Source organism: Drosophila innubila, assembly GCF_004354385.1.
Source record: "Drosophila innubila isolate TH190305 chromosome 2R unlocalized genomic scaffold, UK_Dinn_1.0 1_C_2R, whole genome shotgun sequence".
Taxonomy (NCBI): Eukaryota; Metazoa; Arthropoda; class Insecta; order Diptera; family Drosophilidae; genus Drosophila; species Drosophila innubila.
In genome coordinates this window covers 10640688-10665992 of record NW_022995374.1, presented here as the reverse complement: position 1 = coordinate 10665992, position 25305 = coordinate 10640688, and the positions used below count along the sequence as shown (strand labels likewise).

Here is a 25305-nt window from a genome sequence, read left to right as displayed (position 1 = left end):
TGCCGACTTGGTGTCCGCCGGTGCTTAACAAGTTGGCTCTTTATTTTTTTTTTTTTAGCTATTTTCTATCGCAAGTCAGCTATTCTTCGGATGCTTTCCAGCCAGGAACCGCTATTTTTTCCTCTAAAAAGTTGGCAGCACTGCCCGCCGAGAATCTAAATTAGTAGCAAGCACAACACCGTACGGGTCGGACGCGAACCGCGTAGATTAAAAAGTTCAAGATATTTTAGTTAGTGAAATGTCGTTTTCCATAGTAACTTCTCAAATGTTGTACATCAACGACTTTCAGTAACAGACGCGAAGAATTAAAGGTGGGCAACATACATATAAATATACATTCATATGTAAAAGCCTCATTTTTGTCGGTTAAATTCCAAAATAAAAGCTCGACTTGCATACATCTTTATATCTTAAATGTACAAACATAGAAAGCTTGCCGGGCTGCATAAGTGTACTTCTATTTTAATTGTGTTACCGGTGTATTATTGTTATTGCCCACTTTAAATAGGTGAAAAATAAAAATTGGCCCGTCCTTTCAATATTCTGAGTCGATGCTAAAAATGCAAGTGCAAAAAATATCCGTGAAAAAGTATGAACTTTAAGAAAAATACATATACACACACACTCGCATTCATGACGATCATTCATTATTGCTTCTGCTTCTTGCGCGACGTGTTTCGGTTAAGCTTACCTGGCTGTGTGCGTGTGTGAGAGTGCGCGATAGTGTGAGCGTGAGTGCGAAGCCGAGCTTTCGAGTTAAAGTTCTTTAGCTTGCGTCGGCGTAGCGTTGGCAGCAACAGCAGCAGCAACAGCAACAGGTTAGACCCGTATACAGGTTGGTTGGCATTTTTTGTTTGTCTCTCTTTTGTTTACATTTGTATGCACATTTGCATGTGATTTGTTAATCATTCATATTGAATTTGTTTTAAGAACTCGCTACGAATGGCGATTAGTTTTCTGCTGAGCTTTACATTTCAACATTCATATATGTATGTCTCGTCTCGTCGCTCGCTATTTACCTGTTTTATTTTTAGTTTATCCCTCCTCCCTTAATAAGTACTTATAAGATGACTCAGCAGACACGTTCTCAGATCTCTTCTGTTTCCACTCGATATTCTTAATGTCATTGGCACATTCCATACCAGCAATGTTTGCTAAAAAGCGCAGATTACAATCTTCCCTATCTTATCATGCGGAAGCTATACATACGTGACAGAGATGCCGATATCGGGTTTCATATAATAATATACATAGTTAGAATCTAGAATAGCTTTTTGTGTTCACACTTAACGCATACAATAGTGTTCCAAAAATAGTATTGTGCCAAACCTCTTTTTATGTTTTATTGCCAAATTGGCCTTGAATGTTTTAGTGTGTAAGCTTTTAAGGACCTAATGACGTTAGCTAGTGAGAGTATGTAAATTAAGTAACAAATATTACGTTTTTTAATATTTTTTTTATTTTTGAGTACGAAAATACAAATAAAAAAAAACATAATCCAATAGCATATACAGATATTATACACCACAAATCTCTTAAGATACATCTCTTAAGATTCAATACATTCGGTGATCTTTAAATGTCAAAAATGTCATTTTTTCAAAAACATATTTTAGAAGTCACATAAATTTATTTCTAATCTTAATTTTTGGTTTGTTTTATATGATTAATATATTTATTCAAATTTTGTTCATGAAGTGGAAATCTCTCCACAATTTATTTTTGTTTGACATATATAATCCTAATAAAAAATGCATTTATTCATTCTATTAATGTCTAACAACACAATACAATACCCGACCTTTCTTAAATCTCTAACAATTTTGTATGATTGTATATTTTAGAAAAATAGTTTAGGACCATTTCAATGTATATTAAGGGTTTTTGATAACTATTTTTAAGATATGTGCCTTAACTGAAATGCATAACATGACATTAATTTGTCAAATTTAAAAATTTTTGTTTTTTTCTATTCAAAAAATTAGACTTTTTCCTGTATCATTTACCAAACCCACATTTTTTTTATCCATATGCCAAAAAACATATTTTCAAAGGTACAGTTTTTAAAATTCTTAAAATTTGGATTTTTTGATTTTAACTTTTTGTAAGGTGCGCCTACAGTTTTCAATATTACTTGAGAATGTCAAAACTTTTTTGTAAAAGCTGAAAGCTAATGAACATACCTGTAATGACAGGACTTCTTAGAATCGGCGCTAAATTTAGAAAATACTATATTACGCTTATTCTTAATTTGTATTGATTTACAGCAAAATTGGATAAGCCTGATTTTTAGTGCATTCTATACACATTTCAGGCAAGCAACTTCATAAAATATTTGTTCCCGAACCTCAAGTGCTCCCATTTGAGGTGCTTTATAGGTCATTCGATTGGATAGGTCGTCATAGGATGGCGTTGGCGTGCTGCACCCATTTGGCCAGAATGTGAGAGAATGGCGATTTGGTAATTAGCTTTCAGGTCAGTATCTAAATGCGACCTTTTTATCAACGAAACGACACGAAATAAATGAAATTCCCTTGCGTGTCTGACTAAGATCAGGGGCATAAAAGGAAGTTCTCGTTTGCTAAATTATAGTCAAAGTTACGAGACTTTTGTCCAAGGTTAGCTAACTTACAGTGACAATGTGACGTTTGCTCAACTGGGCACTCCCACAACCGGAGTTGAAATTGAAGTTCCTACATGACGTCAGTGTTCTGTGTTAAGTGTTTATATTTAATGTTTGTTTGTTCTATTTTCCCTTTTTTGGCCTCATTTAACTTTGTGCAGATAACAAACCTGTGCTTCATTTAAATACAAATTTGCAATTGCCACCGCACTGCGACATTTGGCGACAACAGCAAAAACAGTAACTACAATAACAACGACAACAAATCTTAAGTTTTCTAATTGCTTTGCCATTTGCCAATTAAGTTTTACAGTTGAAAAACTTAAAGCCCTTATCACTGTGCAAATTTTCGCAGTCGCTGAAAAGTTTGCATTTTTAACCGCGAAAACCTTTTTCCCCCGCAGCTGTTCACGTGTTTGTAGTTGTTTTTGTTATTGTTGCTAGTTCACTTGTTACCTGCCGTGACTGAAAGTCATTTAAAGTGTTTTAGTTGTTGCTTGGCGCTCTACAATATAATTATTTATAAATGTACACTATTTCTCCCAGCCGCTTTCCCAGCTCAAAACGGGGAACTGGCAACTGGAAAATCGGGGCTAACTATGCAAATTTCAAGCAATGCTCCGATAGTAAATAAGTTACCCCTGTAATGCTATTTTTGAATATTAAATGAGCACTCTGATAAGACGTTGAGTTATGTACGAAAGGCGGTCGAGTTAAATTGGCAACTAGACATATTTTCAACTTGTCTGATATACACACTATTTACGCTTTGATTCAACTAATTTTGCCTACAGCTTGCACCTTAGTCGTTTTTTGATGATAAAAGGTATTGATTAAATCTCTGTTTTTAATTTGGACACTTCAGAAAAGCAAGACTCGATTGAGAATTCTAGAATAAATATTTTTTCATAAATATTATAACAAAATATTTAAATAAACAATACAAATCTTTGATTTTAAGTTAAATACTAAAAAAAACGAAACATATTTTACATATTTTTTTAGGAAATATATTTATTATACGATAATGGAGTTTTAATATACATTTCATATACATTTATGATAATTTTTTTTAACTAAATAAATATTTAATAATTCAACGCATGTTATTTCATTATTGTATGTAAACACAAAGCTAAAATCAAGATTTTGGTCTCAGTACTAAGATCTTTGGTCTAAGAAATGAGTCGAAAACAAGAAATTCGTAAAGTTAAAAAACACATTTTGGTTCTAAGAACTTAAAAAAAAAAACAATGTTCTTATTAAGAAGACCAAAATTTTTTTTTGTTATTACTAAGCCTACAAATATATTTCTTTTTTTTTAGTGTAAGTACATGAATGCGATAACTAAAATTAGGAATTAATTTTTTCGGATATTTATAAAAGTTTTATGATGATACTTTCAGTTCTGTTGACCTTTATTGTTTTTTTGTTTTTAAGATTAAATAGGTGAAATACATTTCAAACTAAATTAATAAAATTACATACGTTTCACAATACTCCAACACCTAACGTATTATAACGTATATAGACATTCGAATTATCAGTATATTAATATAAGCCTACGATGAGCTCAATGCAGTTAAAGATTTGTATTTTTCGAAACTTGTTGACTGAATAAATTTGATATTTTTGGCCGTGGCACGCGCTGTTCTGTTAACAGATTTTTTTTTCATTTTTCCATTTTCTGGGCGACAGACAATTTGGTTATGAACACGTTTGAGCGTCTTATCGGTCAAATTACTGAACAAGTCTCAGAGTAGTACAATAATACAATAATGGTTAAAATATGCAAATGCAGCAAATTTTACGGCCAGGGAAAGCTTCGGAGTTTAGAGTAAAACATTTTTGAAGAACCTGTAATAATTATACTGAATTACAAAAAAATCTAAAATATCTATGAAGTCTGGAAATTATCATTGATGAGCTCGATAGATGGTCCCAGAATAGGGTCATCTGTACCATGTTAACTTGGCCAAATCGCAGTGGGGGATCGCTTAACTTTAACTTCAACCTCAATTCAAAAATCATTTCGTTTTCAATGCACAAATTGTTAAAACCGGTTTAACAGTTAACATAAGACACACACACTCTCGCATTGAGGTATTTTATTTACCAAAAAAACTGAGTAAAAAGTAGGTGACGTTAAGCACCGTTAGCCCTGCAACAGCCACAACAACAATAGAAGCCAAACTGGTTGTTGTTGTTTTACTTCTCGTTTTGTTTGCTGCGCTTCCTCCAGTGAATAAAACATCAACAAAATTGTCGAGCCCCGAAAAAAAAAACGAAATTTGTCTGCTCACAGTTAAAGAATTTATCAAGTCTACCACGCCCACACCCTTTCATTTATCTGAACACAAACATATACACGCAGATATATTTACATAACCTGTGGGAGAGAGACAGAAAAGAAGGTTAAAAAGCTTTGGTTGACTGGCCAAATACCCGTAACACCAAGAGCAACAGCAGCAACAAAAATAATACAAACAAAACACGTCACAGTTGCGTGGACAGCTTTTGTGAAAATGTAAGGGGAGAAAGGGAGAAAAAGAGCGTGAAGAAGAGAGCGGCACGCATGCCTCAGAAGCTTTTGGGCGTCAGCTTCATGGCCATTTGAAGTGAGCAGCGAGAGCAACTTGTTGAATGCAAATTTTTGCATTCTCTCTCACGAGCCAGCGCGTTCTCTCCGACGGCTGTACCCTCTCTCCCGCTCTCATGCTTGCGCAAGCTGCGTAATTAAGTGACCGGTAATTGAGTTTTAAAACATCGGGCTTTATGTGAACCTGCCTTTTAATTGATATTTATGCAGCTAGTTAAATTTGCAGCTAAAAAAAGCGAGTACAAGCGAGACAGTGCGATTAGGAGTTGGAGTGAGAGTAATGGAGCGATGCAATGAGAGGGCTGCGGTTCAGTGATTCTTTTCTCATGTTTAATGCCTGTTTTGGTTTTGGTGTTATTCTCTGCTGTTCTGCTTTGTTCTTATTGAGGAAGGTAGAAAGCTTGTTGCATTGATTTCATTCTGAAACTGCAACAAATGATTTTAAATAAATTGTAGACAGGAAATTAGTTTTTTGGTTCATAAAATATAATATATATAGAATTGAATTACCGTTTAAGCAGAAGCTTTTAAGTAATATAAACTCATTAAATGTTTTGCTAATGCGGTGTGAATGTGAGAAAACTTTTAATGAAAATCATTTAAATATTCGTAAAGAATACAATATGTACATAGATTTAAACATACTTAATATTAAATAGTTAAAAAATATGCTTAAAAACACCTACTTATTTAATATGGTATTCATTACATGTCATAAAAGTATAAAACCTAAATTCACATGCTTTGAACTTTAATTTCGTACTGTACTTCCCTTAATTAAAAGATACACAACTGTCACAACTTGGCCATGACAATAATTACGTTTGTTCTTATCAACTTATATCATGCTTTGACGGATCTTAGCACAAATAAATTACAAAATAAATGGAGAAACAAAACAATAAAATTGCACGGCAATTACCCAGAATACCTGAATATCTAAGCTACCGTTGACTGCCTTTAAACCACCCACAAAAATGCAAGTGGTAAGGTTGTTTGACTTATAGATACTCTGTAGACAATTGCAAAGTAATTACAAAAGCTAATCGTTATTCAAGGTGATAATAAAATTTAATTAGTAACAGTTTAAATTTTTATTTGTATTTTTCTACAAACCGAGCTTAAGGTTTGTAGGTTATTAATACAGGGTATATACGTTTCCCAGTCAATATAGGCAATTTGTATGCAATCCACAAAAATAACATTACAGTGATCATGAGGATTGCGGTTGGGGTCGGAATCGGCGTCATAAAATTGGAAACTTCAGAAATTGCGTGAATCACGATTGACAGCCCCGAAGCTGTCGTGACAGAGAGTGTAGGTAACTATGAGTGTGGTGTGTGTTTGTGTGGGCGGAAATCCAAAAAAGGCACTTGGAATCAAAGTAAAACAATTGAGTTGACAACCGATTGGGTTTGAGTTCCTTTCTTTGCGTTCGCAATACTTTCTATATAGTAAACAGGTAAAGAAAAAAAAATAGTATAAATAGCAGACAACGGCGATGGGGTTAAACGCAATCCACCAACCCATAGAATGTGTCATTGAGCAAGAGCTTATAAAATTATAAATTAATTGTACTGTTGACCAATGGGGTCAACGAGAAGAAACTTAAACTTTGCGCATATATTGAGTGCCAGCACTTTTATACTATTTGAATGCTTCGAATGCTCGAATATAAATTCGAGCACCAATTTGCTTAGTTTGCACAAATACAAGTACGACTATGTTTACTTTTCGGTTTGTTTGCGCAAGCTCCGCGACTCTTTGTGACCTCTCCAAGCATTTTTTGAGCGGGTCTCTGTGAAGATCACGTTGATTGTGCGTTTAACTAATGGGTTTCGATCTATGACCCGATGTTATGTATTGTAATCAATGTTATGTAATGGACATAAAGAGCCCTGTTGAATAAATCAATTAAGACACTTTCAATGAATTTTGATACCTATTATGTCCAAGAGGAATTTTTATAGCCAATATGTCCATAAAGAATTTTTTTTTTTATAAGAAATAATTTCATTTATCATATTTGATATTGATAAACATACTGTCTTTTTTTATTAAAAAAAAAAAAAAAAATCAAAAGTTTTATTATAAGCGTTACTTAAGAAGGAATATTGGAAAATAAAATATTTTAATAATGTTATTTAATTTTTCATACTAGTTTTTGTGGGAAATTAGTAAGGGTTGTAAGTTCAGTCCTGTGAATTACAAGATACAATTCCTTGTGCTTTGTATTATAACTTAAAAAATAATTTAAAGGGTATATTGTGTTCGGTGGATTGAATGTAAAAGCGAAAAGGAGACATCTCCGACCCTATAAAGCAAGGCTGCAAACCACCAAAATTTTGGTAAAGGTTCGGTTCGATGGTTCGAACTATAGAGCAAGTCTTAGGTTCGGTTCGCAAACCGGTTTATATACCTCCTAAGCCCAAGGTTTGGGTTTGAGCCTTGGTTCAATTATGTAGAAAAAAAATATTTTTTTTTTGTATATAATTTTTATTGATTTTTATATCGAAGTAAAATTTAAAAAAATATATAATTTTCTAATAGTCTAAATTAGTATTAAGATGACCTATTATTTTATGATTTCTATGTTATAATATAATTTAAGTGAACTTGTTTTGTTTCCGCGCGAATGAATTCGTTTCACTTCTCGATAAGCACTTAATTCGAAGACAAGTTTCGATTGTAGATCATTTAGTTCTGCAAATGTTTTCATGTCGATGTTTTCATGGAAGTCGATTCAATCAACTGGAAAGATCGTCGCTTTCGTGAAAATCGAGATGTCGATATTTCAATGAATTTTTACATCCCTAATAAGAAGAATGTAATTATTTTTTTTCGAACCGAACCATTTATTCAAGAAATAGGTTCGGTGCAGGATCGGGTTCACGGGATATCAAATTTTCTGTTCATGATCCGGTTCGGATTGCCTAAAAACTGGAACCGAACTAGTTCAGCGAGGTTCAGTTCAGAACCGGTTTGCAGCCTTGCTGTAAAGTATATATGACATGATCATCCGAGCCGATATAGCCATTTCCATCGGTCCGTCCGTATAAATAAAACTATCTAAGAAACTATAAGAGATAGAGCACAAGCAAGAACACAAACTTGCTTAAGCCCCACACAGATTATGTTTTTTTTACATTTTTTACGCCTCCCTTCGCCTCCGCCAATTGTGAAAAAAACACCACAACCAACAATTTTTAAGATAAAACTTTATTTTGATGATAACCGTTTTCTTTTATTGTGATCTGTCATCCTACTAAATAATAATCAGATTTTTTTGTAGAACGGCAGTAATGGCTGTATAAATTTTTAAAAAAATGCAGCTCCTTAAAGTATGTAACGGGTATTCCTATAGTCGGGGCTTGACTATAGTCTTTCTTAAAAGATTTCGTTAGGATTGTGTTAATTTATCAACCGGTTTATATCTGTTTAAATGTAACCAAAAGAAGCCTTTGTGTTCTTTTTGTCGCCAGCGGCGTCTAATTTACTTTTATGAAATAAAATATTCTTACTTTTCTCACATATTCGCGGTCAAGGTTATTAACCCAAACTACGCCTTAGTTATTTTTGAGAATTATTTATGCTCACGACTTGAGAAAATCGAATCACAAAAAGTGAACCAACGATAGTATGTATACGCTGCGTAAGCCAGACGAAAGAGAAGAGCGAAGGGGCAACTGGAACATAAATATAAAATTGAAATATCTCACTTGAATGTATCTATAGTATATGTATGTTTGTATATGAGTAAAAATGATATGCCAAAAAGCACGTTGCAAACAAATAACAATAGCAACTGGTTCAATAACTGACAACTCGAAGATATAAATTGAAATACATTAAAAGGGCAGCGGCCAGAATATGATGATGCTGTTGTGGTTCAGCTGAGTCAATCCCGTAACATTCAATGTATTTTTAATAATGTGAAATTATTGAACAAATAATAGAATGATCAGTTCTGCATACCTATACATATATCCGAAATTCATTAGTTTCTTGCTGCCTTTTTGCATTACTCACCTCTTCTTTTGAGAAATGAAAACTTGTTTTACTGATAGGATAATAAAAGTAAAAAAATAATAATAATATTAATACCTAAGTAGAGCGAATCTTAATGATTGATCCTTTTTTTAAATGCAAAGTACTTAGTAAAAATAAGTAAATAAAGGGTATTTACACTTTGAAAAAATTTAAATCTTATTTTGTGGAAATCTAATTAGTTATTTCTCCATTCGTCAAAGCATTTTTCATCTTTGTATTAGACAACCTGTGAATCATTTTATTCGACATAAAGTTAAACAACGTGTAATGTTTATGCATGACTTTTTTATGAGTTATGAATACGAGTAATTCTGTACTCGTAGCTGTGAATTAAATTTAATAAGATACTTTGTTTGAAAAAAGTAGTAAATTATATTAAATTATTCAATTTTTCTTTTCACATGTAAATATTTATCTTAAAATGAAAACCTTCTCTATTTACACATAATAAACATTTACGACAATTCCAAAGAGATGTGTAAACAAAGCCAACTGTGAAAGCCTCATCAAAGCATAAACATCTCGCACTCTGACCTCCAGCTTCACACGTTGTCAGGGATTCACCTGCTCATCAAGGCATGGCAATCTTTGGTTCGTCTCTATGTCTGCTCCTCCCATGGCTGTCGTTTGGTCTTTCATGTTGTGTCAGCTGATGAACTGTAAGATATTTGCAATTTCACACCCATAAATAAATAGGCAGTCGGACAGATAAAATGATAGGCACACTGGCAATTAGGCGTTGACAGGCTGGTTGCTGATGCCATCGATAGGACACGTGTACTTCAACCCTGGAAACTGTTTGGCTGCCGTTTTAAAAAAGAGGCGTGGTGCTTTTTTATAATCAGTTATCATACAAAACTGGTAAAATAATTGATACTAGCGTTTATTGTATATGTTTCACTTTTAAAACAATATGAGCTTATATTTCGCGTTAAAGCAATTTATGTATTTTGTTTACTATTTTCGTATTTGTGCCAAGAATTACCAACTAAATATATAATTTTTCATAATCATTGTGATAGTATTTGATAGTTTTGTTTGTTATCGTTATTCAGCAAAACTTAAACAAAATAAAATCTCCTTTAAAAAGTTTTACGGCCTTATCAATAAGGGAAAGTGAACTTCCATATTAAGACTCTAATATTAATTTTTTGATTGAATTTTGGTTAAATGGTTAATTTATAATATTTTATACAATTGACAGTTTTACCATAGAAACAATTTTTAAGTTTTTTTTATGTGTGTTTCCATATATGACCTAGTGTTTTCAAAAAAAAAAAAATACAACATTTGGATTAGAGTGCATGCTTTCTTTGGAGAGATATATTTGAATTGTAAGATGTTCTCATAAGTAAATGATATTGTAAATATTCGAAATCTTTTTTTTCCCAGCTGCGTTTACGTTAAGTGCCAACCAACAGTTAGCTGTTATGTAGCGAAATGGCAAAAGCTTCCGCTTAATACAAAGAGAATCAGACATAATCTAAAAGATGAAGTTGAGCTTACGTGTATGTATCTTCCGGTCTCAGCGTGTAGTAAGTTGAGTTTATCTCTAGCTCTGCTTTACATGTGAGCAGAGGTTCTCAAGTTGAATAGACGCTAACCTCACGACAGATACAATTTGTGGCTTGTAGATGGGGATCGAGACTTAGGTAGCAGCTATAACAACAAAGTCATGGAAGTAGGTCACCACACATACTATATAGTTTTTCTGAGGGGGATCTGTCTGGTCTCTCTGAACTATGGTCGCTGGTTGTCTATTCCAAGTTGAGCGAAGACGTTGTCATCAACATCGTCATCGTCAGAGTTGTCGGTTATGTTGTATATTATAATTGTTGGTGTTCTTGTTTGATTTGTAGTTACCACATTTCTTGGTTTCGTTACGGAAGCTGTTGACGTCTGGTTATTAGACTACCAGACTCTTCTACTCTTTTCTTTTCTAATTTTCACGTTCGAGTGCATCGTGAAAAACTTTTACTTTGTGACGTCTTCAACTCCATGGATTTGTTTTTCTTTTCGTTCGTTTTTTTTTGGTGAAAGTTTTTCTTAACTGCTTTTTAGGGTTTCAATTAACACAGCTGCAAAAGTGTCTTCTCCCCCAAATTCCCCGCTCATTCTCCTTGGCATTTGGCATTTGCATCATAAAATGTCAGCTGGCTGTCTAAACTTTTTGTTGCAAGTATTTATCTTTCATTATGACAACTTGGACAAAAAATATGCAAGTTGTGCAAACAATCAACCTGCCAACACCCAATGCTGGACTACATGTCGACATAAGTACATTGACAGGCCCGCACTATCTGCACTATCAACTTAACTACCTTCGTTTCTGCCTCATATTCATGTGTGTGTCGTCGACATTGTCATTAATTCTGTTGAGTTTTCTTGTCTCGCTTCTATCACGCTGCCAACTGTTAGTCCCTTGGTGACAATAGCTTTTGTGGCTGTCAAGTGTGGTCTGTTCTACACGGCAACACTTGTTCTCTTTCCTTTTTCTGTCTCTCTCTGTCTCCTTCTTGGACTCCCTTGTACTTAGCATGTGTAGAATTTGACATGAAACGGGCTTACATACTCTCCTGGCCAGGTCAAGCAATTAATTTTAATTGTGATGCAATGTTCTCGAAGAGTGTTCTTATACTATATTTTGCAGCTCAGATTTTAATTTATTCCATTTTTACCACCGACACCTTACGTATGAATTTTAAATATAAAATTTTGAATGATAAAATTTTTTTAATGCAATTATTATAACATATCAAATTAGTCAAAATAAAAAAACGCGAATTCTATTAATCTTCATCTAAGATCAAAAAAAATCAGAGAAAATTATAATTGAAATAAGAAAATGTTTTGTAATATTGTTATTTCAAAATCAGCAATTTTAATTTTTAACAAATAAAGAAACATTTTCACTGAACAGTAACGTCAAAAATCACTTCTATTTTATACTGAAAAGCTTGTTCTATAAATTAAGACAATGATAAGCCAAATAAACCACTACTACTACTACTACTACTATTACTTACTAAATGAGCGCAACTGTACATTTAATCGATAAAACTAGGTACAGGAACATTGACTCCTCTAGAGATTAGATTTTCTGCAAGCATTTAGTTAATCGTATTAACCCAATTTATGTCACTGTAAACACCCAAAGCGTTCTACTTGGTCCCCTGACTGATATTAATGATGATGATGATGACAGTGATGGCCCGTTGTCTATTCATTTAATTTGTGCGCGCTAATTTTCCGCTTGATAGGCAAAAGTCACACGAAGAGTCAAGAGACAAAGATGCGAAACGCTCGGCCTCGGCCTCGGTTCGGTCGATTCAATAAAGTCATTAGCTAAAGTAGCCACTGCATTGGGGACGTACTTACTTGGATATGAGTACAGCTTCTGCCTCCAGCGGTATACGGTTCACTGGCTTGGCAATTAGAAAGTGCATCGAGACAACGGCAAGAGGTGACTCTTAGTTCCAGCCCAGCTTCTGTTTGTAGCCTACAAAATTCAACACACCAAACAGAGACTCATCAACTTACTGGGACTCTGGGCTTGGCTGTCAAAATCAGCAGATCGTGTCCATGTCGATAGCCACCTAATACTGGCCCCTCGAATGAACGATGAGCAGAAATCTGGTCATAATTTTGCGTGCTGTTTAACGCCTCAGGCATTGGTAACAGACGAGCGAACAACTAAACTGAAAGCTGGCTGGAAACTTGGTACAGATGTAACAGTACCGGAAGGAATGGCGATAGAGATACACACGGAGAGATGTATTCCCGTTACTGAACTAAACGGTGTTACTAGATTAAGGCTATTGTAGTTTGGCAACACTTTAATATGAAAATTTCCTAGCACTTAAGTTTGATACAATATAAAAGTAAACTTAAAGCTTTTCCACTTTGTAAGTTTAAGATACGTTAAATAAAGTATATGAGACTTTTTGTTAAATATAATAGTTTGTAATTTTTAAAGTTCTTTAATAAATTTGTGTTTTTTTTTCTACCTGTTACTTAAAAAATAAGTAAAAGGGTGTATTGTGTTCGCTAGAATGTATGTAACAGGGAGTAGGTGGCATCTCCTTAAAAGTATATACATATAAATTTTTGACACGCTTCACTGTTTTTAAGATAATTGTGTTTTTATGGCAATTTATCTATTAATATTATCTATTTTCCCACTTAATCGCAGTAAGAACGGACAAGTAGAACGGCAGTAATACGTTACCAAGTTATTAACAATTAACGCAATACAAGTACCCAAAGTTATGAAGAAGTTTTTATTAGTTAGTAACTTCTATAAAGTACTTTTAGTCGGGATCTTGACGATAGCCTTTCCGACTTGTTTTAAATATTATAATAAAATTATTATGGCTGATACATTTTAAAATAAGTTTCAGTATTTGCGGTTACAAGAAGTATTCAATTAATTTAAGCCAACGGGCTCTAACAATTTTAAAGTGGTTGATCACTAAGAGATAAAGTGTCACGAAGCTTTAACATATGAAAATTCAATTAACAAGCTGGCTGCTGTGTCACTCAAAAAAGTAATGTTCTGACAAGCAGCTGCTGCCTTAAGCGATTTGCCAAATAACCGCAGGTAAATTGCATTTTCCAGTGCTCCCAATTTAATAAATTTTCCAAGGTAAAAGCTAAACAAAACTTGACTACCGTTGTTGAAGTTGCTGCTGCTGTTGCTGTTGCCGTTCTTGTTTGGTGTTGTGGCCTAAAAAGTTTGCGCACCTTGCCATGGCAACAAGTGCAAGCAGGCCTGTCTGCCAGGTAAGCAGGTAGGCATAAACAATGGCCAAGTCGCGTTGCCAACTGAGAGCCAACAATAAACAGAACACGATTCTGTCGAAAATCAATAAATTGCTTCGACTTCAGACATTAGGCTATAACCGTGGGCGTTGGGGTTCAACGACAGGGGAGAACTCTAGGTTAGACATTAGAATAGTCTCGCGACCACGACACGTTTTGCCATTTGATTCCCAGGCAACCCCACAAGCTGAAGTAAATTTCCTGTTTTCCTGCCTTTTTCTCTATTTGCTGACCCAATTTCCGCGGTAAAGCGACTTTTCATTAGTCCAAGTTGCCATTTATAAGGGTTTCGGCTTTCAATTTTCAGATCGCTATGCCCAGCAGATTTGGCGCATTTGATTAAGTGTTGACCATTTAGCTTGATTCCCAATTTCTTTTGGGGTTGTTAACCTTCTGCGTCCATTGGGAGGCGGAAGACCAATTTGGTCAACGCGAAATTACTTCATTTTGACTTGACTCGAAATAGATGTTAATTGATTTTGGGCCTTAATTAGTGTAAGATACTTTTTTTCTGGGCTTGGATAATGAATTTTAGATAATCCTTTCGGATCTGTTTTTAACGAAGAAAACAATTGTAGTAAAGCTCAAGGGGTAACCATAAGAATTACAGTCATATTTCGTGTTTTCATTAGTGATGTTAAAATACATTAAGCGATGTTAACCTACTATTTCTTGGCGATTAATCGAGGGAAATAAATGGATGATAATGAAAAATCATCCTTCTTGCGATTAACCAGAACACTTGTGTTGTTTATTATATTTTTTTAATTTGTTAATAATTTGTATGGAACATCGACTAATTTTTCTCGTATCCCTGATTAATTGACAATTTGATGTCTTCATTGTCGGTGCTTAAAATGCAATTTAAACATGGATGTTCAGATTTGATTCACATTAAACTTATGTACTTGAATAAAAGTAGGTTATGATTTATGGGGCAAGTGAATAGAGTCCCTGACACGACATCAGAAACCTACACGATGTGTCTTCCAAGTAGCCGACGACCCGCTGACAATAACTTGTCGAAACGGTTGAAAACGTGTTGGCTACTCAATAAGCAACAGCTACTTTTTAACGCCTCTCCTTTCTTGTTTCTGCCATTTCTTCATCTGAGTCCAACGTGTAGAGTGTAAATCATATAAGCATATTAACATAGATGCACCTCTGAATCACGCACGACTTAACAAAAGAAATCAAATGGCCAAGAGCGTTATAAACTTCCCTCGTTGGACATACAGCGGCCATTGCAAAGGGAAAGAGGTTTGACTTTTTTTTTTTTTAAATTTATGCAAGTTGAAAGTCGTGATACAATTGAGAAAAGTTCATTTGTTGACTTTGACTTTAGTTCGACGGGAACTTGAGTCCCTGCGACGAGTGGAAAAGTCCGAAGAGGAGAGCGGACAATGGGGGAAGATTCGCTGTAGGGTAGGGTCTTTGATCTTTTGATTTAGACTCTAGAGTCTAGAGCTCAAATCAGGCCAACTTATCATATGTTTATGTGCCACACACACAAATTTCGGTTTGTATGAAAGAACCTTTCGAAATTCGACAACCTGTTGCCTGTTGTTGCCCTCAACTAAGTAGAACGCCACACAGTTATGATGGCTGATGGTTCCACTCAAGAGACCAGAGACGGGCCTCCCAACCGAACCTCCGAACCAAGAAGCAGAACCAACGACGCGTCTTTCGCCTGGTAATTTAAGAAGCTCGCCTGACTTTTTGCATTCACTTTATTGCGGCTGCTGTTGCCGGTTGTTGCTAGTTGTTGCTAGCTGTTGCTGGTTGTTGTTGGTTGTTGTTGTTGGTTGTTGCTGGCTGTCTGGCTTGTTGTCTATTTACCGCTAAGAGCAACAAACAGCGAACGCCGGCTTGAAGTTGGACACCCGCCCGGTTACCAAGTCGCGTTCAGCTTCAATTTCTTGGTACTCTTCCGTTTGCGGTTTGTTTTGGCGCTGTTTCTATTGCCGTATCGGCTTTGTCATCTTAAGTTTCGGACTAGTTCCTCGTTATGCTCCCCTCGTTGTTTTCTCACTGTAAGTCTGAGAACTCAGCAGAGACTTTTGTTTATTACATCTACAGATTACAAGGAATCTAATTAATGCTTTTATATGTTTAAATAGATATAACTTTTTATATTTATTTAGTTTGTATGCCTGATTCTAATCCACGTCTCACCTAAAAACAATTGTAAGTTTTTTAAAACCAAATACAATATTTAATTAATAATATACACTTTTAAAAATCAAATCATAAAGTTCTCGTAAATTTTCTAACCATTGTGATGATGTGCAAAATAAATTGGATTTTACTTGAACAAAAATCAATGTACACAATTGCACTTGTTAAGATCTGGCTAACAAATATCAATAACCATATAAATTATGGTTTCTTGATTGAATATAATATGTATTTTCTAAAGAGAGTGTATAAGAGTGTATTTTCTAAAATAGCTGATTTTCATTTGATATGTCGATTTATATTATGCAGGGTATTTTCTGGTTGATAACACCAAAAATATGTATTGTTTATTTACCATTGTCAGATTTAATAAATTGGATAATTGTGCTATAACTCTGATAGGTTGAATCATTACTGATAAATGTTAAATTGAAATCACACATACGCCCCATATTTCGAATAGCTTAGATAATTTTTAACAGCATTTCAATTAGCACAGAGTTGTCGAAGAACTGTTTAAATATCACAGTTATATTCGTGCTGCTATAAATACATTGACAAATACAGATGCCAATACTCATATTTAAAAATTGGAAAATGTTTGTAATTGGCGTTTAATTACAGGAAATCGGCTTATTAAAAATCGGCTTATTTCAGAGCACAAATATTTGCAAGACATTTAAATTGTCAGACAGTTGATACAACTGTGCCAGTTGTCATTTTAAGAACGAGTACACACTTGTAAATTCACGCACACACTCATATGTGTGTGCGAGTGTGTATCGAGGCATCTCCATATCGCACAATGAGCCAACGTGCCACTTCTGCTAAAGCTTTTCCGCATTTCAAGGTCAGCGGCAAGTACAGCTCTTTATATATGAATGAGATCTAATTGTTCGTCATGACGATGATGACCGACTCATGAGCTTTGTAAGACTTACAAGTATTTGCCAAGCCGTCTTCCACTTATGTAATCACAATGCCAAAGATTGGATTACATGCGTTAGCCACCCACAGTAAGCGATGAAATAGTGAAAGGTGATTAGGTTAAGTTGCCAAATCAGGCAAGTGGCTAACTGGCTTACTAGCTGAGCGGGTGAGTGGGTAAATTGGGTGGTAAGTCAACATATCGTCTCTTATTCGCTTAAGAATGTGCTTGAAAATTTCATCATTGGCATCCACAACCCACACAACATTGACATTCCATAAATGATATACTACTTAATTGACGAGGCCCCAAGCCACCAAGAATTTTATTTGTTTTTGAAATATTTTGTGCCAGCTGAAAAGCAAATACACATATTTAGTCAATTGGTATTAATCATTGTCTACATTTCTTATACTTTATTGTAGCAACATCTTTGGCAGCCTGGATCTCAGTATTTAGCAAGAGAACACTCGCAAGTCATCCCCATCGTTATGCTGTACAGTAAAACATGGCAACGTCGACACTGTATGTTGCTGGGGTGACCTGTTTGGGTTTCGTGTGCTTTGCTTTGGCATCCGTCGCCATTGGCATACCCATTTGGGGTTATTACGATAGTCCATCAGGTGTGTACTTTTTTAATTCCCTGCTTTATTTTCACTTTTCATTTCTAATGTGTTCAATATTTTACAGGTGGCTATGACTACGATCGCGGCTACTTTGGGCCCTTCAAAGTGTGCAAGCAATTGACTTATAATCGTGAAAAATGCGGCAACGATGTCTCCAAGTTCAGGCTGAGCAGTAAGTATTTAAAGTGTTTCTTTTATGAAAGATTATTATACATGAAACTTTCTCAAATCCCATTAAAACTTGTTCATTTCTTGTTCTTGTGATTTAGTGAAAGTTTCGTTTTCAGTTGCATTAGTTCCAAGGACTCTCAATCTAATTGCTTATTTTTAAGAAGTCAAAGTTATGCTTTCTTGCTAAAATTTGTTAAACCCTTTATGAATTCGTTTCTCCTTGCACAGAATGTACTATTATCTTGTAAACTGTCCTTGTTAGTAGTAATTAACTTTGAGCGGTTCTTTTGGCTCTCTTCTTTGCTGTGGCTATAAAAGTAAAATTGTCATATTTTATGACTACTTATAAACTGTAGTAATTTAAATAAATAAATAAAAATTTAAAAATTCGAGGAATAGGTTATTAATTTTCCTACAGTTACACAAGAGAACAGCATTTATGTTGCATGAAATATTATGACTAATATTATACTTTCTCAAGGTGCGGATTTTAGATCTGAAGTTAGATTGCTAGTATCAGCTTTAGTTTTTGAGATGTGTATAGTTTACGCGATTTTAAAGAAAAATCAATTTATTTATTTAAAAGAAAACCATTTGCAAAACAATCACTACTTATCAAAAACTATCAAAATGTCTGTGGAGGTAGTGAACCTTCATATTACTACCAAGCTGCTGGATCAGTTCAACATGCTCCGCATAGCTTTCATTCCTTTTGATTTCCAAAAAACGAATTTATTCGATGAATTTTATTCAATATCAAGTAACAATTAAAGTTCCCCTTCCTTATCAATCTTCTTATTTGTGAACCATCAAAAATATTGGCTTTACATTTCTCTGTTTTAAAAATGTTGAGCTTTTTAGATAACTGAATCACAAAAACTGCTGAAGATAAAATAAGCGTAGATTTGAAATTTTGTTTCTTTGTGTTATCTATTAAGTTCACCCTTGTATTTTGATTCCTTTGATTATATTTTATTAATAATCCTCAATTTACAGATGCAGTATTTGTCAGCGGTCTTTTGGCGGTTGGCAGTTCAGCTCTGCTGGGCATCTTCTGCATATTGTCGGTCATCCAACACGCGATGATATCGTCACGGGAGAAGGTTGTCATGTCCTACACATCACTGGTCATTGTCAAACTCATTCTAGCCCTGCTGGGTGGTAAGCATTTTGGCTAGTTGTACCTGCGAGTAATACCTGACTAACTGTAATTAATTTGGCTCATAGGTTTGTTGGCCATAATAGCCACAGTGCTGTTCGCGTTGCAAATTGATGAACAGGAGCGCTTCGGTTTCAAAATATCGCGTGGCATTTCCTTCTATATACAGGTGAGTCAGTTTATTATGCTTGTTCCTGATAGATAAGCTGGTCGAACTACAAATATTTTCTTTATGATCCACAGATAGTTGTGATTGTCTTATCGATTGGTCTGTTTGTGGCCGCCCTGTATGACGTCATCTTCTCACGTGGCTCTGGAGGCGATCCCACAATGGCGCTGGACGCTTCATCGCCGGCAAGTGCAACCACGTTTAATAATCCAGGATTTAAGGAGCCTCGAAGTCGCAACGGCGTCTCGGTCACAGACGCCTCTGGAAAGCCGTACAGCGGTATACGAAACGGAGCTGGAACTGCCGGAAGTGTGGCTTCCATGAGTACCACTGTGACCAGTGTCTCGAATGGATCCACCTTGGACTCGGTGACACGTTCCCCGCTGCGTTCCAGTCTGAAGAAACCACGACCCAGGCCCGATCCTACGCTGGGTATTCAGAATCCAGGCTATTCAGGCTCGGGCAGCTCTCCACCCATGCGTCGCAATGGGAGTGTGAAGAAGGTGCGCATTCAAACGCACAGCACAGAGGTCTAGATGGGATATATGTTAGGTTTATCCGATAATCGAAAAGAGCATCAATACGAATTAAGAAGAACGACGACAAAAACAACAAAGACTGTGTATAGTAGCAACAACAACACAAAACGACATTTGAAAAAATACAAAATCAATTGACAAGTTGTAAGATTTCATTAACAAACATAAAGTGAATTAATATTGATATAAACAAATTATTTTCATTTGTCTTCCAAATAAGTCGCAATGTTAATTTGTTTCTAGACAAAGTGAGAATTTAATTTTGATTAAATTGTTTATGACAATTTTGTAAGCAACGGTTTCCGTCCAAGGGCAGAGTCAATGTAGGTAATTTAATTTTCATTTGACATTTATATATATTATTTACCATCCCTCAAGTGTCCTTAAGACCCACGCCCAGTCCCTCCACAAGCTACAAATCAAATAGAGAATATCTTTTCAACTTTGTAATGATTTAGGTTTAGATTTAGATTCCATTAATTTGCAATGTAAAATATAAACAATTGTTGCTAAGTTAACCATATAAAAGACATACTACTTTTAAGCTTGTTTGTTTAAAAATACGTTTAATGTTTTTCGCTGTAAGCTACAAATATAATAAATTAAATGCATATTAAAATTTAATAATACGTAACTTAAAAAATCAGTTTTCCCCGGGCACAGGGATTCGAGGGCCCCATGTGGACTAAAAAAGGCAACAATTTTGTGGTGCGGACTTTTTTTAGGAGCTTTAAATTATTGCACATTTCGCATTATGCAATGTTGTCAAATTTACTATATGAAAAGTCAAGGGTGTAGGCAGCTTTGAGCGAAGGAAGGGGCCAAAGAAGAATGCTTAGACCCCGTACTTAAAAAAAGTACAGAGAGACTATTGGTTTTGCTTTAACGAATATGTGCGTGACAGGCAGAAGGAGGCGTGGCAGACCCTATAAAGTGTATATATTCGTGATCAGCATCAAAAGCCAAGTCGATATAGCAAAGTCCGTCTGTCTGTCCTAATGAACACCTAGATCTCAGAGACTATAAGAGCTAGAGACACCAAACTTGGTATGTAGGTTCTATCAAGTTTGTTTCAGAATTCGGCCGCGTCCCCTTTACCGCCTAAAAATCGACATAGAAATTTTCATATCCCAATTATAAGAACAATTTAAAAGCTAGTGACAACAAACTTGGTACTTAGATTCCTCTATATTGCAGGCAGATTAAAGGATTTAAAATTTCATTTAATTTCTCCAAAATATTTTTGTTATTTATGCTTTCAAATGCTTGCATGGTTTTAGAAACACCACTTTTTGGGTTGCTTTAAGAGATTCTTAGAATACATAATTCCTATGAGCAACACAACTTTGTAATTAAATTAGTCTTTGTAGTCATTTCAAACTTTATATAAGTTAAAATTATTTCGGAGACTAGCTACAAATTTTGTACAACCCAAGAGCACAAAAAATCCGTTGTCGAGGCCCTAGAAATGAGCAATGGTTGCTGTTAAATGTAAAAATAATAAAATTAAATTAAATTGCTTTTCAAATTTAACAAAAGGGCGTTAAATATATTTAAAATTAATTTTGTTGTACCAAATATACAAATATTGAAGATAACTTATTTTTGTGTACCCGCAAGTACGTGTGAAAAATTATAGCTCGACACTTCTGCATCTTTTTATAATTTCATGAATAGAATAGTTGGAGTTCATACTTGACAACTATGAAAGTTCAATCAATGAAAGATCCACAGTTTCAATTTTATTTTGTTGTTTTATGTGATGTGATACCAATCTGAATGGATGGAAGCTACAATTTTGTTAGCCACAGTGTAGGCGGGGCAAGTGCCCAGAAAATTATTTTTAAATACCTGGTGTAAGCAAAAAACTTTTTTATATAATGCCATTGGAACAAAATGGTTAAAAGCAGAGTCAAGATACCAAAAAGTGAACTCTACCGATCCTCCGATCACCAGGACTTATTCTATGTCTGACTAATAGAAAGACTTAATTTCATAGAAATTCTCTTCCGAAGGTTTTGTGAAATATGTATTTCGTTTCGTATCTAGTTGCATAAGGGCGCCTTTTTGAATAAGCAAAATACAAACAATGTCGATAATTGAAAATAAATACTTTTCTGATTTATATGTTTTAAAAAATGTGTGAAAATAAATACAGTTTTATTTAACACATACTTTGGACATTAAATTTCTACCTTAATAATCTTGAATTACCTAAAAGTTATCAAAAAATAGTTATAATATTAAAATTTAGTCGCGGACCCGGGATTAGAAAACAAGCAAATTGTGTAGTTTATGTTAATCCATTGCATAAAATTAACAACTTTAAAATTACATTTAAAGTTTCGCGCCATTAATACAATTTAAAAAAAGCAGTACGAAAAAGAGTACATGCGATGTTTTATCTGCAAGCAGTTTACATACCACAAATCATTATAAACTGCACTCTGTTAAATCAAACTGTTATACTCAGCTGAAGTCTGTATGCAGAACAAGAAGCAGGACAACGTTCAGTTGCCGCAGTTTTTTAAATAATTATAAATATTTCAATGTTAAGTTGTATGCAATAAATGAAATGTTAATTTATAAAATCCAGTTACTAATCCAGATTATCATAAAATAAAATAATCAATGAAAATACCGATCATCCGCAATTTGTCTTTTGCTGTCTAGTTTAGTTACAATTTTGCGGCATGAATAAAATTTAAAGTCATTACGGGAATTAGCGCATGTGATGTGTTATCGGCAGCAGTTAACATACGACCATACAGTGTAAGCCGCAAACTGTTAAACCAAACTGTTATACGTAGCAAAAGTCTGTATGCAGTTCAAGAAGCAGAACAGTTGAACAAGCAGTGTAACTAACATACAAGCAGTATTCCGCAGAAGCAAGCAGAACAATTCGTTTGTTTGGCAGAATATATGTAACCGCAGAAGGGCGCGTGGCAGACCACATATAGTATACATAGTATTCTTGATCAGGATCAACATCCGAATCGATCTAGCCATGTCCGTCTGTCTGTCCGTCGGTCCGATCTCAGAGACTATAAATGCTAGAGACTTCAAACTTAGTATGTATTTTCGAAAATCAAGCATGAGTATGAAAAACTTTTTTGTTCTTTGAGATAGAATATGCACTTATGTTGGTTCGGTTTGTTGGTTGGTTCGGATCAGAGTGCCTGGGCACAGGGTATCATTCTACGAGCCGAAAAGTTTGATACCATTGACGACGACGCCTTCAACAAAAAAAAAACAAATTTGGCTGGAAAAAAGCGGTTTTGGCAGCACAGAACCCAAAAGGGTGGTGTTTCTGAAAATATGCAAACAATGCTTTCAAATAACAGAAATATGTAGAAAATAATATTGGAGAGATTAAGGTATTAAGGTATTTTTAAATTGAATGAAATGTATTTTGAATTAATTTATAAATTATATAAAACATACCTAAGATAACATTTATATAACTCGGAAATATTCAAACAGTTGTTTCAAAGTTAATTCTTTTAAAAATCTCTAGAGGTTTGTGACAGGGCTTGTAGTGATATTGTAAGAAACAAAATGCTTGGCCCCACCCTTCGCTCAAAGCTGACAACGCCCTTGTTTGTTTTTATTTCAAATTTCGATCAGAAGGCTTTACCTTACATTTTACTTAATTAAATATATGCTTATACTAACATATACACTTGCATATAAGCAGTTCAGTATTAAATATTAAAATTATTTTATTCTAATTCGAACTGAATTTATAATTTGCTACTCCCTTGCACAAATGCATTAATAAGGTCTGTCGACCTCAAAAGCGCAGTTGCTGCCATAAAGCATTTCTTTGTTTTTTTTTTATTGCTATTTTGTGCTCTCTATCAGCAACAGGCGAGTGTATTCTCAAATTGATACTGACACAATCAGTTGCGGGGCTTTGTTTACAATTTGAGTAGACAATCTCTCCCATACATATTTATGTATATTAGTAATTCATTCAAGACTGAAGATGCGATAAGCTAAAAATTCTAAAACAGCCCCGCCAGGTAAAATAATTCTTATAGGAAGAGTCGCATAATGCGAGAGAAAGAGAGAGACCCTAAGACTTAAAAGGAGATAAGTTGTATCTCTTCACTATTTAGATTGACGCTTGAGCTTTTTCAGTTGAAATCGCTCAAACCTCGGACAGTTCGAGCTGAGATCGCGTTGTTTTAAGACGTTGCTTGATAGTACAAGTAGCATTATTATTTTTTTTTCTTATATAGAGACGCGTGCAGCATCTAGTATATAAAACAAAGCGACGCTTTCATTAGTTGTTGTATTTGGTGCTTTGTTTATATTTTATAAATAATAAATTATGAAATCAAAAACAATTCACAAGTTTTGGACGTTGTCGGCGTTGCTGTTAATGCTGTTTGCTTTTGTGTCCGTTCGGAGTCAGCCCTGTAAGTGGATTAGATTCCGAGAAAATGCAGTTATGAATCACTCCTCGTTCACTCTTCAACATTATAGTGTCGCCTCCGGATGACGCTTTCAGGCAACGACCCATTCTATTAATCGAAAACAATGCGAGCCCCGAGGATGCTAAGAATTATCAGATTACAATTGAAAAAGATGCCAAGCCGGGCGAGCCCTGTCTGACCATTAGTTGGAAAACCAATCCGGATGGCAGTGGTCCAGCTGACCCCAAAATTTATATGGTCAACGGTTACTTTAAGATTAAGCCATACTCCCCAACCAAGACTTAATAAATCTGTATTTATTTATTTAACATACTTAAAAGTTCAACAAAAAACTAAACATCTCGGAAATCATTTTAATCTCAACACCAATCTCGTAAAGCTGTCTTCAGCCGGCGGTAAGATATGGGTTTATAATGGAAAACATTTTGATTGGGGATTGAATTATAATAGGCGCTTAATATGTATCACAATTACATTCATGATACAATTATGTAAGGTAGCGACAGCAGCAGATGTATGAGAGCGAAAGCAAAATACGATAATAAGAAATTGTGTGCATGAGATCGAGACAAAATATATCATAGCCTGCTTGTCTGCTTACATACTGAACAATATATGATAGCAAAAATGAGAGCGCTCTCTGTGCTGTCGCTACCTAATATAATTGTATCATGATCACATTGACATGTGAAACAAATGATGCTCCAATGGCTCTCTGGGAAGAGTGCCCGCTTCAGGACAGATTTAATATTTAAAATATGTTAAATAAAATACAATTCATTTATTTACATTTATCGTAACTCATTCAATTTACACGTATATCCCATTAAATCTTATTCGTTTGGGCCACCTGAGCAGGAGCTTGCGGTGTACTTATTTAAGGTGACGTCTTCGTGGACAGCTGAGGTAGTTAAATTGTCAAAAGTGGCCTTTTAACTCTCAGAGAGAGGCGCTGGAACGAACATTTTCTTTCAAACTGTCAATATAGGTACCTTGCAGA

General features: G+C 34.8%; 2 protein-coding genes across 3 annotated transcripts; both read left to right on the top strand.

Moving 5' to 3' along the window:
* The first annotated feature begins 168 nt into the window (after positions 1–168).
* LOC117785206 lies at positions 169–20484 on the top strand. Of its 2 annotated transcripts, none has more exons than XM_034623120.1 (6): positions 169–818; positions 17625–17822; positions 17890–17997; positions 18993–19157; positions 19224–19324; positions 19399–20484. In XM_034623120.1, exons 2-6 carry the CDS (start codon positions 17708–17710, stop codon positions 19858–19860), a joined length of 951 nt encoding a protein of 316 aa, XP_034479011.1. In that variant the 5' UTR covers positions 169–818; positions 17625–17707; the 3' UTR covers positions 19861–20484. The 2 variants fall into 2 exon arrangements, with proteins under 2 accessions (XP_034479011.1, XP_034479010.1); XM_034623119.1 differs by having other exon boundaries at positions 169–835.
* Positions 20485–24058: 3574 nt separating this feature from the next.
* Positions 24059–24642, top strand: LOC117784511. Its single transcript, XM_034622262.1, has 2 exons — positions 24059–24287; positions 24355–24642. Exons 1-2 carry the CDS (start codon positions 24200–24202, stop codon positions 24588–24590), a joined length of 324 nt encoding a protein of 107 aa, XP_034478153.1. The 5' UTR covers positions 24059–24199; the 3' UTR covers positions 24591–24642.
* The last annotated feature ends 663 nt before the right edge of the window (positions 24643–25305 follow it).

Coding starts and splice junctions, on each gene's coding strand:
- LOC117784511 (XM_034622262.1), top strand. CDS start 24,200: ATGAAATCAAAAACAATTCACAAGTTTTGGACGTTGTCGGCGTTGCTG. Junction 24,288..24,354: donor GTCCGTTCGGAGTCAGCCCT/GTAAGTGGATTA, acceptor TCAACATTATAG/TGTCGCCTCCGGATGACGCT.
- LOC117785206 (XM_034623120.1), top strand. CDS start 17,708: ATGGCAACGTCGACACTGTATGTTGCTGGGGTGACCTGTTTGGGTTTC. Junction 19,158..19,223: donor CATTCTAGCCCTGCTGGGTG/GTAAGCATTTTG, acceptor TTTGGCTCATAG/GTTTGTTGGCCATAATAGCC. Junction 19,325..19,398: donor GCATTTCCTTCTATATACAG/GTGAGTCAGTTT, acceptor TATGATCCACAG/ATAGTTGTGATTGTCTTATC.